This window comes from Aptenodytes patagonicus, chromosome W (genome assembly GCF_965638725.1).
Source record: "Aptenodytes patagonicus chromosome W, bAptPat1.pri.cur, whole genome shotgun sequence".
Lineage (NCBI taxonomy): Eukaryota > Metazoa > Chordata > Aves > Sphenisciformes > Spheniscidae > Aptenodytes > Aptenodytes patagonicus.
The window spans coordinates 24,180,106-24,196,047 of record NC_134981.1 but is presented as its reverse complement, the minus strand read 5'-3'; the positions used below and the strand labels follow the sequence as shown (position 1 = coordinate 24,196,047).

The window sequence follows — 15,942 nt, the reverse complement described above, 5'->3', positions numbered from 1 at the left end:
GTTGCAAAGCCATTTGAGACTAATAAGACTTCCACTAATTTACTAATTAGTTTGACATCACCTAGGGTGTGGGCTTTTAGCCTATCATCCTCCTAATAAGCCATGTAACTAGAGAATGGGCAAAAGAGGATTTACCTTCATCAAAGGCTGACACTGCAGCTAGCTTGATTTTCAATGAGGATGTCTGGAGGCCAGACTGATTAATGTAGAAGGTACTCAAGCAGCCTGTGTGTGGGATATACATAGGTTAATAAGGTTCCAATTGCTTAGTCTCAAACCATCGTCCATTTGAAATCATATGAAGAAGTCCACTGAACTTCTTACTTAGGAGACCTCGACATTTTCTCAGACACACCAGCTGCTGGATCTTTACCCACTCAGAAGCCAAGCTGGAAGTGAGAGAAATTCTCTTTTGGGATGAAGAATGCCCTGGTTCTAGGTGAACAAGTCTGGAAAATTTCTGATTATGTGACTCACTGCAAAGGTGAGTTTTCACTACTGAGAAGTCTTGATAATCTTATTCATAGAGTTGTCACAGATTCAAGGATGGAGCTGTATTGATAGCTTCTCCCATGAAAGGGGAAACTTATCTCTTGTCATTTCTTTTTGTACATATTACCATGTTTTTATACCCATAGCAAAACAAACCCATCCTAAGTTTCATCACTCTGAAGTGATCTGCACTTCTGATCAAAGTATCATTCACATGTTTTAAGGTGATTAATTTAATGACTTTTTTCAACAATGAAGATAGAAATGGGTATCGACAAGAAAGGGAAAAACTATTATTTATACTTTAAAATCCCTACTGAATGTCTCTGATAAAACTAACATTTTAATTTTCCCCTTTCATATACATGAAACTCCCTATTATAAATAGTAGCTTCCAAGACAACACAGCATTCTCCTAATTACATGTCATAATCCAATTTATAGGGTGAAGAAAGTCATTTACAGAAGGAGAAAAATACTTCAAAATAAACAAGTTACACTTAAGCTTTTGAAGGCTTTTAGAATGTGCTTAGTTACAACTAACTACTAAGCAAGTTAAGAATATACTAAGTTTTAACTCAGAAATACTGAAATCTTATGATCATATCAGTAAGTTATCAGCAATGTTATACAAATTCTTTACAGAAGTATAAAATACACACAACTATTAAAACTTACCTATTATAATATCTGCCTCCCATCATAAACTGATTGCTTGATGTTGGACATATTTTAAAACGTTGAATATTTTCACTGGTCCGAAAATAAAGTGAATAATCACCAGGTGTATTATCTGAAGGCCTCACAAGAAAACTGCACACCTGACCAACTGAAAAGATATCATAATACAGTGTTATTCACTATTACTTATCTTAGTGTCATTTATGAGCTCTTATCAAAGTTCTTTCTGTACAAATTAGCAAGAATTGCACACTTCAAGGAGAAAGTCTGATGTAAGTTCCAACAGCAATCCCCGTTCTTCACCCAAGTGGGATGAAATAGTACTAAACTACCAAAGTTAATGCAAAATCATTTGGCTGTAGCTGACAACCTATCCCCACTTTTGCCACCTCTTTACAAGAGCATATGGTGTGCGTGTGGGAGGTTTGACAATGTTTTCAAAAAAACTAAATATGAGAACAAAAATCTTTAAAGTACATTATTTGACAGTATAAGTCAGAAATCTTCATGTTTTTATTTTAAAAATTATTTCCTCTGAGGGGACTAAAAAAAAGTTTATAATACATTCTCCCATAAGTACGTAACAGTATTTTCTCCTCAGCATTTTGATGAAGCCCAAGATATTTTTTTATTTATATATACTACAAAAATAAAAAGATATTTAACTATTTCAATTAGAATTATGAAAGTAACTGTACTTGAGAACATTAAAAAAAATACTCAATGCTCAGCCATGAGGGTTTTTTTCCAGTGTAGTAGCAACCACAGGTCTGATGCTCATATGTTCATACAGAAAAAACAGGTTTTGCTGCAGTCTGTTATAAACAGGATTACTTTGTGTCATTCCACTACCACTGTATTTCCATCTGAAATACAAGTACCTGTCATCAGCAAATTGTAAGCCTCTTGTTTGGAGATCTTCCCATGGAACCATCTTAAAGATGAAGAGAAAAATTAGAAAGCAAGACTATCAGCTCTCTTTTTTAGTTGTTGTGACATCTAAGACTCTGGCACCTATGTATTAATCTTTATTTTAAAAATTTAGTACATATAGATTATATAAGCAACCGTTATGTTACTCAGCGATTCTGTTTTTCTACTAAAAGAATGAAAAATAAATATCTACAGCTATATAAATAAATTCATTTCAATACAAGTGTCCAACACGAAGTAGATGTTCAAATCCAAGTGTGTTTAGAGACGAAAAGGCATTATTTAAATGCTAGATAATTTGACAGGCATATTTGAAGTCAGTCTCAGATAGCAATTTATTTGGAGCGTGAAATGCAAAGCCCAAAGAGATTAATGAAAGTTAAATATTGTACAGAATAACTAAAATTAAATTTTGCTAGAAGCTGAGGAAATAAAACCTAGCTTTGTTAGACTATTGAATATGAATTGCTTTAATCTCACACCTTGCATCTTCCACAGTCTTGTGTCAGAGCATCATCCTAAAAAATACAGCAATCTGTCCAGTCTCAACCTGATACCTATGATTACAGGAAACAGCTTGACATTGCATGGCTATTCAGTTTACATGTGGCACACCACATGCTACATCTTAAGATCTCATCCTGTCCTTTAAAGGAAAGCTAGAAATATGGCCTTTCATTGCAGAGTGCGCGCGCACGTGTGTTTAAGTGTGTAAAAGAAAGCCTCTAACTTGCTTTCTATATTACCTTTATAGGACAATCTCTGGCTATTGGAATATTTGCAGAAATCCCTGCCTCCCCTGGAATCCTCTGAGCAGCACAAGTAACTGGACTGACAGTGTCAAAGCTCTAAGAATCTGCTACAAACTACTTTGTTAAAAAAAAAAAAGTTCCTGTATTTGAAGGCATCCCTACTACTGTTATGCTGCTATGCCAACCTGACTAGCAGAACATCGGGGACCAGTAAACTGAAGCCACACACCAATTATTTTCTTTCCCCTATTAAAAAAAAGAAAAAAAAACAACCAAGAAATGCCTTCTTCAATCATCAGTCCTTTGGAGACTGCAAACTGGGCAATAAATACAGGAAGCAGCAGCTGCAATTATAGCAAGCAAATGGAGGACAGCTGAAGTTATCCAGCTACTAGAAGTTTTCTGTAACTTTCATTTGCTACTCATCTTTACTACTGAAAATAATATAACAACCAACAGTTCCCCATAATATCAATTCATTGTTAATTGTATTAGGTTTTGTTTTTTTAAAGCATTTAACAAGTTGGAATTCACTGCAAACAGATTATTCTATAGTCTCCTGGTTTTCGCTTTAAGTGTTAGCACATGAGGCTAACATAGAGAAAGTGTTACTATTACACTATCATTCCTCTAATGATACTTTGTTCCCTCTCCTGCATTTAGAGTTGAGCAGACCTGAAAAAGGGTTACCTTTACGGCAAACTATATGTGTATAAAAAAAAAAAACCACAAATCAGAAAAAACCATATTGTACATATTCTGGGTAAAGTGATCACACAGAGACTCATCCAAGATTTTATCACTGCAAAACCCATTAACATTAGGCATAACTAATACAAAACTTCATGTCAATTACCTATGCATCTTCAAAAGCTAGTATAGAAGAAAAGTTTTAAGATCAAAAAACAAGTACACACAGCTTTGGTTCACCTTCCCAATCTCATCACTAAAGTTTACAGTTATTTTATGATTTGCTTTTAATAACAAAACAAAAATCCTTACATTTTGCCTTCATGTGGATCTTCTTCTCTTCCCTAATAGGAGAATTAACATATTAAGTGCATGACAACAGTATGCTTGAGTTTAGAAAAGTAAACTTCATAGGTTAAGACCTTCTGTAGAAATAAACAGCACTAAGAAGTCCAACACATTTTTGAACTAGATGACTAGTTCATGTAAAGAGGTTTTCAACTTCATTCACTAAGTGGAAAAATCAGCCATAACGCATCATTTCAAAAGATTGTTTCTGTCACTCTTCAAGTCCTTCTTTACATATGGTAACTTAAATCTCAACTTTCCTGAACTTCAACCACTAATGTAGAAATCTATAGTTAGATACTCTAACACTGCCATTTCAATTTAGCCATTCACATCCTGATATAGATGTAAGAAGAAACAGGTGAGGCAAACTCTACTAATAGCAAAATATATATGTTGCAAAGCAAAGATCATCAGGACTCCAAAGCAATGGTGAACTTCTTTAAAAAAAAAAAAAAAAAGCACGTGGAAGGGTGGGGTGGGTGTTTTTGTCCATTAAATCATCTCTTCTCCTGCAGTAATTCAATTATCTTTAGGTCACCTGGTTAGCTTCCTGACTTAGCATAAGCCCTTCTAGGTATAATTAACTCATCGATATACTTTTTAACCCACGCTTGGCCCTTAAAAAAGACATACCACAGTACAAAATTTCAGTCTACACATTTATGAATGTTTCATAGCAAACAAAAAAAAAAAAAGAATGCAATTGAATTACTAGCAAGTTCTTCATCAGGACTGATGAGTTTAGGAACTGCCTAATAAGTTCACAGTATCATTCATTTGCACCTGAACTTGTTTGGATAATGTGAATAAGTACTTTGTTTGGATATTGAATTAGACTTAAATGTTTGTTACACTATTTAAAAACTGGCAGATTCAATTACTGCAGGAAGGTTTAGAAAAGTACATAAAGTCAGGCAGTTAAAAGCTGCTAGTTTGGGTTTATTTCAATGTTAACTTACACACACACAAAATTAATTAAAAAAATAATCAAATCTCAGTTCTGCAACAGATCTGAATATAAAATTACTTACCACTTCTTCTACCAGGTCTTCCACAATAAGACCTTGTTCATCTGTCCGTAGGTTTGTAACCCACATCCAGCCATCTTCCAATTCATTATGGACAATAAACATGTCTCCTTTAAGGAAACTGAAGAGAGTTACAGTAAGATTTATGTTAGAAGTACAATCATAATATAAAGTTTAATGAACACAATGAATTCTTGAGCATAGTTTCAGCAAAATATTTGAGGAAATCTGATCGTGAAAGATACATTTATTGGTATCCCAAGCACACCATGTGCATTTTTCACATAGTTTAAGTAGCTATGATAAGTGAATATTTATCTTTCTTTGATTTACATTTAGAATCTAATAGATACTTTAAAGTGTGCAAAGGACGCATAAAACAAAACACACCACAACAACATTAAAAGATAGTAACATTCTTCTTTTATCAAGAGGGATCAAATACTAAACACAAGTAAAAACAATCAAAGATTCCCTTAATAGTCTAAGAAAATAATACTTTTATCAAAACCTAATTTTGTGTAATAAAGCCTGTGGAATATCTACTATTTAGGTCTTGGCATATGAAGATAAGTGCTAAAAAGAAGATACAGAATAGTTCCTCGAAAAGACATGCAGTTAGCTACAATAAGAGCATAAATACAAAGCATTAAAATGTCCAAGCGAGTTTCATTACTGGAAGGTTAGTATAAATTATTCCTTAAGTGTAATCCCAAACTCAGGTGCACTGGTTTTGGCTGGGATAGAGTTAAATTTCTTCATAGTAGTTTGTATGGGGCTATGTTTTGGATTTATGCTGAAAATAGTATTGATAACACACTGATGTTTTAGTTACTGCTGAACAGTGCTCACAGAGCGTCAAGGCCTTTCCTGCTCCTCACACTGCCCTGCCAGCGAGTAGGTTGGAGGTGCCCAAGAAGTTGGGAGGGGACACAGTTGGGACAGCTGACCCCAACTGACCAAAGGGATATTCCATACCATATGACATTGTGTTCAGCAATAAAACTGGAGGTGGAGGTTGGCGGGGGGGGACACTGCTCAGGGACTGGCTGGGCATCAGTTAGTTGGTGGTGAGCAATTGTTTTCATTTGCATCACTTGTCTTCCTTGGATTTTATTTTCCTCTCTCTGTTGGTGGTGGTTGGTGGTGGTTTTTGGTTTTTTTTTTTTTTCTCTTAATTTCTTTCTAATTATTAAACTGTCTTTATCTCAATCCATGAGTTTCTTTCTCATTTTTACCCTTCCAATTCTTCCCCCATCCCACCGGGGGGTAGTGAGTCAGCAGCTGTGTGGTGCTTAGCTGCCAGCTGGGGTTAAACCACAACAGTCCTTTTTGGCACCCAACATGGGGCTCGAAGGGTTTGAGATAACAACAGATTTGACCAGAGCATATTAGAAGGAATTTATAATTATTTTATCTGTTAACAGTTGCTGGTCACGATATTGATTCATCTCTTCTCAACATTAGTTTATCTGATCTGTACCATGCTCCCTTGTTTGCTGTACATGTTAAAGACTGGTTTTGACTTTTGCAGTTTGCTGTGCTCTGTAGCGCTTAGTGATGTTTTGACTGGGAGATGTGTTATTGAAACACTGGCCTTGAGCTTAATCTGGTATTTGGGCTCTGTACTGAAGCCATTACTGTACTTTGGGTAACATCTCATGGAGACAATTAACAATTACACTTTTTCCTCTGAGAGGTTTTTGGTGGAGGAAATACAGAATGGCACCTTCACCACTTTCTTCTGTGATGTTTTCTCTCTCGTTACAATAACTCTCCAGTATCTTGAACAAACTTGGATAACCAAAATACTCCTATTGGTATTTCTTCAGAACATTGTTTTGGCTTTTTCCAAGGTTAACCAACTATTTAGGAATATCACCCAGGCCCCATGGCAGTGTGGTTATGGGTGGCAAGGCATGTGGGAGAATATGGGCAGGTATCTAGTGAACTTCTCACCTCCAATGGTCTGGAACTTCACTCCTGAACAACTGCAGGATCCTGATGAAGTGACAGAAAGTTTGAAAAAAAATATGCCCTGGCTATTCCAAAGAGGCACAACTTATTGTGCTGTGCTGGGGCCTGGCCTGCACCTCCCGAACACTGCTCAGTACTATTCAGCACCCTCAAGGAGAAGAGAGGGTCTCTGGATGTGAAAACATACCAACAGACACTATGGCTAAACCAGAGATCCAGCCCTCAACTATATCAGTCGCCTCTATAATTAAAAAGAAACAATTGAAGCAGAAGTCAACTCCTTTAGTAAGGGATGAAGAAGCTTCTCCTAAGAGGGAGCAGGAGAGAGAATCAGAAGAGGCAGCCCCTTCTGCAGCAGAGCAGTCACAAGAACAGGAGGAGGAAGAGACCAAAATCATAAATGAGACAGGGATAGGGATTGGGTGGTTTCTAAGTGAGCTGTGAGATATGCGAAGCTGTCAACGAGGCAAGCAAATTCTCAGCTGGTTACTCCAATGCTGGGATATTGGGGCCAACAGTCAGGAATTAGAGGGTAAGGAAGCCCGGCAGCTGGGATCCCTCGCTAGGGATAAGGCCACTGACAAAGGGATTGGAAAAGGGGAAGCAGTCCTCAGCCTCTGGAGGCGACTCCTGTCGAGTGTGAAGGCAAGGTATCCCTTCAAGGGAGATCTTGCAAATTCCTGAAGCAAGTGGACCACCATTGAGGGAGGTATCCAGTATCTGAGGGAATTAGCCGAGGTGGAGGTGATCTATATCTATAGCAACCTGGATGACAACCAGGTATCCAAGAACTCGGATGAAATCTGGTGCACGCGATCCATGTGGCAAAAGTTTGTACAAAGTGCACCGACGTCATATGCCAACACCCTGGAGATAACGAGCTAGACAGAAATGGAGGCACCAACTGTGGATGGATTGGCCAGCCAACTCCGAGAATTCAAAGAGAATCTCGCTTCCTCCCTACAGGCCTGCGTCTCGGCTGTGGAGAAACTGTCCCAACAATTGTCCCATCAGTTAAAGAAGGATAAGTCTTCCTTCCTACCCATACCGACCATGTCTTGGCTATTAAGAGTCAGCCTTTTTGTGTTCAGGGGAGAGGGTTACCAGTGGCGCACACCACATGCCACCCTGTGGTTCTATCTGCGTGACCGGGGGAGAACATGAGGAAGTGGGATGATGAACCTACCTGGAAACTAGAAGCTCAAGTACAGGAACTGCAAGGAAAAACAACAGCCAAAAGGCATCCATCCAGGAAAATTACTGCTCTAGTGTCTGTTGGCGCTTAGTTGCTGGCCAGGGTTAAACCATGACATCAGGTCATATGAAAACCTTTCACTGGAGCACAGGGGGACTTCTCAATCAAGTCAGATGATGCATCAGGGATACAGGCAATAGCTATGAGGTACTGAAGCTCATCAACTACTAGTTCAATCCAAAATTAGATAGCAATTTTCTACGAAATGTCTCTCATTCGAGAGGGTGTAACAGATGCACCCACTCTGAGTGAACAGTACTTTGGTTCAGGCATTACTGACAAGTAGGCCTGATTGAAATCAGCCCTGCTGTGCAAACCCTGAGAATTGTGCTAGGCCATATCTTCTCAGGGACTAAGGAATCTAGGCCATGTCTTATCAGGAGCTAACAGTACCAGCCCAAGCTGGGACTAGACAAAACTAAAACTGCTACAGCTGCACATACACCAAAAGGGGGTTTGACTAGGAGTCAATCACTTTACACTATAAATATTTGTAGTGTCCCCCCACCCCCCCACCCCCAAGCCCATTGAGCTCTCCTGTATGGCAGCAGGCTGCATGGCAGTGATCTCCCCCTCGAGAAGGGATGCCTCTCAAGGTTACAAGATCCCTCACCCAGCATCCGATATCTATAACAAAGTACACAACATTTTACATTAGGCCTAAGTGTATATTGTATGCTAGCAACACTTATATATCCAGCTATAGCTTAATTATTACAAGTACAGTAAGTAGAGTGTTTGACCACTGTCTAAATCATTGTCTAATCACCATTTAAATATCATTTAAATCATCATTTAAAACATTGTCAAATCACTGTTAAATCACCATTCAATTATTGCTTAATCACCATATGATTTTCATTCAATCATCTATTAATTACCATTTGATCATTGTTTAATCATTAATAAAACCCTTTTAGTTAACCCCACAATGATGACTTCTCTTAATTCATCTGCGAGAGAGGGTAACAGAAAATGCATTAACTTGAGCACAAAGCAAACAGCAAGAATAAAAAAGCCTAATGAAAATACCTAGAATTAATTCAGCTACTAATGAACCTAAATCTTAACAATGGACAATAAACAGTAAGGCCATTCTATATCAGTTCTATTACAAATAAGTTCACACTAAGTTATTGCATGGAAGACTGGTTGAAATTAACCCTGAAATACTTCAAGTTTTCTAAATATTAATTTTAACATTAGAATTAAGTCAAGATTCCCTGAAATACATAAAATCTTCAAGAGTACATTACAGTACAAGAGTATAGTACATTAATTTGACCTAAAACAGAGTACTTTGTCCCAGCTTTGCTATGAACAGAACTATTTTACCATGCAGATCTCGGAAGCCTAGCCAGACATACAGAACTTTACATTTCAGCTGCATCCTAAAAGAGGGAGAAAAGGTATAATTTCCTGCAATTCTTGTTACCATAGCAGAGTAATTAAATGCTTTTTCCTCTTAAGTTGGTAGGTGCAATTAAGCATTTACTGAACTTGATGGATCCTACTATGCATGAGAATAGAAAGAAGCCCTACTTGCAATACACAATTAGGGAGTTCCCTCCTGTCTTACTACCTTCTTGTATGCTTAGAAGGTGGTCTTCTCAAAGATGAATATCCTCACAGTGCTTTTTAAAGAGGTCAGAATGGACTGGACACACAACCTTGGGATAAATTTCCACCCCAATGAGGATATAAAGCTGTCATATACCTTTCTCTATAATTTTAGGCTAATAGTCCTATCAAGAACCCAATTCCCAATTCAACCAACATGTTCTATCAACTTGTGAAACCAAGACGGTCTCATTAGAAATCACTACAAACCTCTTCCAAATCTTCCTTTTTTTTTTTATCTGGAAAAAAATTGACATCTCAAGAAAGCAGTATTACTTCCAAGCAACTAGCATATGTTCTTCTATTAGATATAGGACTGCTGGTTTTGCATCCTTTCCACATAACATATATTGTGAAAAATGCAAGAAAAGTGGGGAGTAAAGACCATACCTAGATTTTCTTGATAGATCAACGTTAGAAAGGAAATGAATAGCAGTTCACAGAAAAAAAAAAGTATGAGAGTGTATTGGGTTTACGGGCAAGGTTTTGGTAGTGGGGGGGAAGGGGCTGCAGGGGTGGCTGAGCCAATCAGCGACAGTGGTAGTGCCTCTGTGATAACATATTTAAGGGGAAAAAAACTGCTGCACAACAGCAGCCGGAAGAGAGACGAGTGAGAATATGTGAGGGAAAAAAACTCTGCAGACACCAAGGTCAGTGAAGGAGGAAAAGGAAGAGGTACTCCCGGTGCCGGAGCAAAGATTCCCCTGCAGCCCGTGGTGCAGCCCATGGAGGTCCATGGTGGAGCAGATATCCACCTGCAGCCCGTGGAGGACCCCACGCTGGAGCAGGTAGATGCGCCCGAAGGAGGCTGTGATCCTGTGGGAAGCCTGTGCCGGAGCAGGCTCCTGGCAGGACCTGTGACCCCATGCTGGAGCAGGTTTTCTGGCAGGACCTGTGGCCCCACGGGGGACCCACGCTGGAGCAGTTCGTTCCTGAAGGACTGCACCCAGTGGAAAGGACCCATGCTGGAGCAGTTCATGAAGAACTGCAGCCCGTGGGAAGGACCCACATTGGAGAAGTTCATGAAGGACTGTCTCCTGTGGGAGGGACCCCACACTGGAGCAGGGGAAGAGCGTGAGGAGGAAGGAGTGGCAGAGACAATGTGTGATGAACTGACCGCAACCCCCATTCCTCATCCCCCTGCACTGCTCAGTGGGAGGAGGTAGAGAAGCCAGGAGTGAAGTTGAGCCCAGGAAGAAGGGAGGGGTGGGGGGAAGGTGTTTTAAGATTTGTTTTTATTTCTCATTACCCTACTCTGGTATTAATTTGCAATAAATTAAATTAATTTCCCCAAGTCGAGTCTGTTTTGCCCATGACAGTAATTGCTGAGTGATCTCCCTGTCCTTATCTCGACCCACAAGCCTTTCGTTATATTTTCTCTCCCCCTGTCTAGTTGAGGAGGGGGAGCGATAGAGCAGCTTGGTGGGCACCTGGCATCCAGAGAGGCAATTCAATAATTTTTTAAAATATTAAGATTACACATTTAAAAGCATCTTTTGTTCAATATAAACTCTTTCCAAAAGAGGGGAGAGGGAGAAGGAAAGGGAATCATTCTTGCTCCATTTTAAGGACAGAGTTTTTAAGCACAGGAAACAAAACGAGTGCTAGAACGTTAAAGGCAAGGTTTTTTGGCCGTCTCTCCTTTTCCTTATTTCAAGGAAGACACTAAAAATACTGTTCTTAATTTTATCAGAGTCAATTCTCACATTCTCCTTCTAGTGGTCAAGATTGGTTTGGTTTGAACTATTTATCTGTTACTAGCTACTTCTGCAGGCAAGTTTGAAGCCAATTTATTTCAAACCCTCACACGAGACATTTTCGCACAGAATTCCTTCATACACAAACTTACATTTTTCTCAAAGTGGGTAAGCCTTTGAAATTAGTAATGTTCTACTTCTAAACTAAGTTTCATAGTTCTAGCAATTAAATGTAATTCCCCTTACAATTAATCCAAACAGTATACCCAGAATAAAAATGTTATTGATATATCGGGGGGGGGGGGGGAAGACAAGGAGAGAGATGACAAAACACAAGACAAAAAAAGAAAAAAAAAAGGCATTGTAGACTTAACGCTCTGGGAGGTTAAAGGTAAGATGCAATTGGAAAGTATTTGCATAATGAACATATGCTGAAATCATTAGTATTTATAAATACTCCAAGAATTTCACAACTGCTTCTACCTATTATTAAAACATACCTTATTTCATCAGTTTCTGGCACTTTGGTGTAGGGTAGAATTGCTCGAACTCTCCTTCTATCCTCCACAGGCTACAATTTAAGAGAAGAGTGCAAAGATATTAATTTTCCCTTTCATTCTAGTATAGACTTCCTCTCCCCAACATTATGCTATTCTGAGGCAAAAGACTGGTAATAGTAATTTGTATCCCTTTGCTAGTTTTAAGTTTTCAAAGGGTCAAAAATAGTAAGAGGTGGAAATACTTAATTCCTAAAGTTATCTACAAAAGCTCTCATTTTGTTTCTAGCCTTGTAACGTTATCTGTCACATTATCTCCAAAAAATCAAATTACCAATAACGTAATTCCCATGAAAGAGTACTTTAGAACTTTCTTCCACTTAGTGGAAATTTATGAAAGTTTAACATTCAGAAGCATCTTTATTCGGGGGGGGGGGGGGGGGGGGGGGGTGGGCGGGCACAGGGCAGTCTGCAGGTGTTTTGGCAGGGGGCTGTTTTGTTTGGGTTGGGTTTGTTGGGTTTTTTTTTTTAATTACTAATATTGTCTTAAGGGTAGTCACTTGAAAGATACCCAGCTTTCAGGAACTTCAGTTATTTCCAGGATACGTATTTTGAATTCTTTGCTACAAAATAGTAATATTATTTTGAAATACTTTATTAAGTTAGCGTAAAACCCTAGAGACTAACTACATTACAATGGTGCTCTTTCCTAGCCAAGAACCACACATTTTGTTTGTAAACTGAGATGAAAAAGAATGTTATTACTACATTTGGAGATAACTGCAATACCTGATATCTAGCTTTCTCATTAGAGATTTTAATTAAAAAACAATTTTTTATCATTACTTTCTATCAGTAAGAACATGTTTATATATTCCTTATACTTCACCATATGCTGAGACAGCTCTAGAACTAGGGGAAGTTGTCTACAATGCTTTTTTTTTTTCCATAGAAAACTATGAATATCGAATGCAAGATTAATGATATTAATATTTAAGTAAATGACATTTAAAAATTTTACTACTTGCCTCTGGAGGTGCTACTGGAAAGAACAGTTTTTCCCCCTTCAGCAAACAAGACACATGACTGTAATAACCAATAAGGTCTGAGAGTGAAGCAAAGCGACGTCCACCAATGTAATAGTCTCCACACATGGCAATAATCCTGTTAATAAAGAAAAGGAAGCTTGACAGAATAAAATCTTTTGCTACAAATCATTGGGGTGTTTTTTGTTGGTTTTGTGATTTTTTTTTTTTTTAAAAGGAAGTTAGGATAACATTGAGTTTTTAAAGCAGGCTGTCTACGTTCAACAAAATGCAATATTACAAACTCACTCTCTCATATACACACGCACACACCCCTTTCCTTAACTAATGAATATCTCATCAGCAATTACTGATAAACATCACGACATAAAAATATTTGAAGACTGTAAAGAAGATGCAGATTTACAAAAAAGTAAGCAGATTTGCTAGAACTAAACAAAATTAAACACAAAAATGTAATCCTGGACAAATGACATACTACATTAGTAGAGGTAACAGCATTAATACTTCTATCATGCAGGACATACAGCTTATATGATAAGCCTGTATAAATTTGGCAAAGTATCAATATATTTTGGTAACAAATAACTGCACTTAATTATACAGTGCAGAATACTGAAATACCTTCAAAAATTAGTCACTTTTCTACAGTTAATCTAGTATCCATGCTAAAAAAAAAAAAAGAGAAATAACTTTGTAACAATAATGTACTCAATTTAAAAGCCTGCTAATAAGTAGGAAAAATGCTTAAAAAACATTTCAGTAGTTTAACACAAAAAAAATTCTTATAAGATTGCTCATCTTACTTGCTAACTTATGGGGGGGAGTATGTTGTTTTTCTTTTTTGTGGGGTGGTGGGGGTGCGTATTTTCGTACTCAGCTTTGTGAATGCACTTGTCATACCAAAAAAAAAAAATGAAAAATACCACGTCTGTTCATGTTGCTATGCAATACAAGTTCTAAAAACAGTCAGAAATAATTGATTTAAGTAAGAGTTAACGGTTTTTAAAACATTTGTATTACACAAGAGTCATTTGTACAAGGAAAAGAAAGTACATAAGTTGAAACAGTATTTTTGACCAGACAATCCAAAGAAACAGTCAGTTATGTAAATTGATGGCATCAAGAGCACCAGAATTTTTCCAGCAACACAGAAGTTGGAAAGCAGTCCTGAGTAGTAACACTTCTTTAAAAATGTGAAGAGCTATCTGGAAAAGCAACTTGGAGAAAGGAGACAATACTGACAGAGGGATTGAATTATTCCTTTAGTTATGCATAAGAAAAAAAAAAGTGAACAAGATATTTGATCTACTTAAAGACTATAAATTTTTGGTAAAAATTGTGAAATCAACAGTTTTATGAAACCTGCAAAATGCTACTTTCCAATAAATTATGTAGTAAATGGGAAAAACATCATACTTCCCACCAGAACTCTTGTTGCAGAGTGTCAAAACAATCATTTTTAGGATCACAGAATCACTTAGGTTGGAAAAGACCTTTAAGATCATCAAGTCCAACCGTTAACCTAGCACTGCCAAGTCCACCACTAAACCATGTCCCTAAGCGCCACATCTACACGTCTTTTAAATACCTCCAGGGACGGTGACTCAACCACTTCCCTGGGCAGCCTCTTCCAATGTTTAACCACTCTTTCAGTAAAGACATTTTTCCTCACGTCCAATCTAAACCTCCCCTGGTGCAACTTGAGGCCATTTCCTCTCGTCCTATCGCTAGTTACTTGGGAGAAGAGACCGACACCCACCTCGCTACAACCTCCTTTCAGGTAGTTGTAGAGAGCGATGAGGTCTCCCCTCAGCCTCCTCTTCTCCAGGCTAAACAACCCCAGTTCCCTCAGCCGCTCCTCCTAAGACTTGTTCTCCAGACCCCTCACCAGCCTCGTTGCCCTTCTCTGGACACGCTCCAGCACCTCAACGTCCTTCTTGTAGTGAGGGGGCCCAAAACTGAACACAGTAGTCGAGGTGCGGCCTCACCAGGGCCGAGTACAGGGGCACGATCACTTCCCTACTCCTGCTGGCCACACTATTTCTGATACAGGCCAGGATGCCATTGGCCTTCTTGGCCGCCTGGGCACACTGCCGGCTCATGTTCAGCCGGCTGTCAACCAGCACCCCCAGGTCCTTTTCCGACAGGCAGCTTTCCAGCCACTCTTCCCCAAGCCTGTAGCGCTGCATGGGGTTGTTGTGGCCAAAGTGCAGGACCCGGCACTTGGCCTTGTTGAATCTCATACAGTTGGCCTCGGCCCATCGATCCAGCCTGTCCAGGTCCTTCTGCAGAGCCTTCCTACCCTCGAGCAGATCAACACTCCCGCCCAACTTGGTGTCGCCTGCAAACTTACTGAGGGTGCACTCGATCCCCTCATCCAGATCATTGATAAAGATATTGAACAAGACCGGCCCCAGTACTGAGCCCTGGGGAACACCGCTCATGACCGGCCGCCAACTGGATGTAACTCCATTCACCACAACTCTCTGGGCCCGGCCGTCCAGCCAGTTTTTGACCCAGCAAAGAGTACTCCCATGCAGGCCATGAGCAGCCAGTTTCTCCAGGAGAATGCTGTGGGAAACGGTGTCAAAGGCTTTACTGAAGTCCAGGTAGACCACATCCACAGCCTTTCCCTCATCCACTAGGCAGGTCACCTGGTCATAGAAGGAGATCAGGTTAGTCAAGCAGGACCTGCCTTTCCTAAACCCATGCTGACTGGGCCTGATCACCTGGTTGTCCTGTACATGCCGCGTGATGGCACTCAAGATGATCTGTTCCATAACCTTCCCCGGCACCAAGGTCAGGCTGACAGGCCTGTAGTTCCCCGGATCCTCCTTCCGGCCCTTCTTGTAGATGGGCGTCACATTTGCTAACCTCCAGTCAATTGGGACCTCCCTGGTTAGCCAGGACTGCTGATAAA

The 15,942-nt window shown here is 39.2% G+C and overlaps 1 protein-coding gene across 2 annotated transcripts in view; it reads right to left on the bottom strand.

Annotated features, from left to right (window-relative positions):
• LOC143172013 (ras GTPase-activating protein 1-like) overlaps positions 1-15,942 on the bottom strand; it is a 93,103-nt gene that overhangs the window by 58,412 nt on the left and 18,749 nt on the right. For both annotated transcript variants that reach the window (XM_076361225.1, XM_076361226.1), the window contains 6 exons: positions 13,002-13,137; positions 11,977-12,047; positions 4,931-5,048; positions 3,861-3,892; positions 2,055-2,107; positions 1,171-1,321 (listed from right to left, as the gene is read on the bottom strand). In XM_076361225.1, coding sequence (XP_076217340.1) covers positions 1,171-1,321; positions 2,055-2,107; positions 3,861-3,892; positions 4,931-5,048; positions 11,977-12,047; positions 13,002-13,137 — 561 coding nt within the window. The remainder of the gene's footprint in view (positions 1-1,170; positions 1,322-2,054; positions 2,108-3,860; positions 3,893-4,930; positions 5,049-11,976; positions 12,048-13,001; positions 13,138-15,942) is intronic.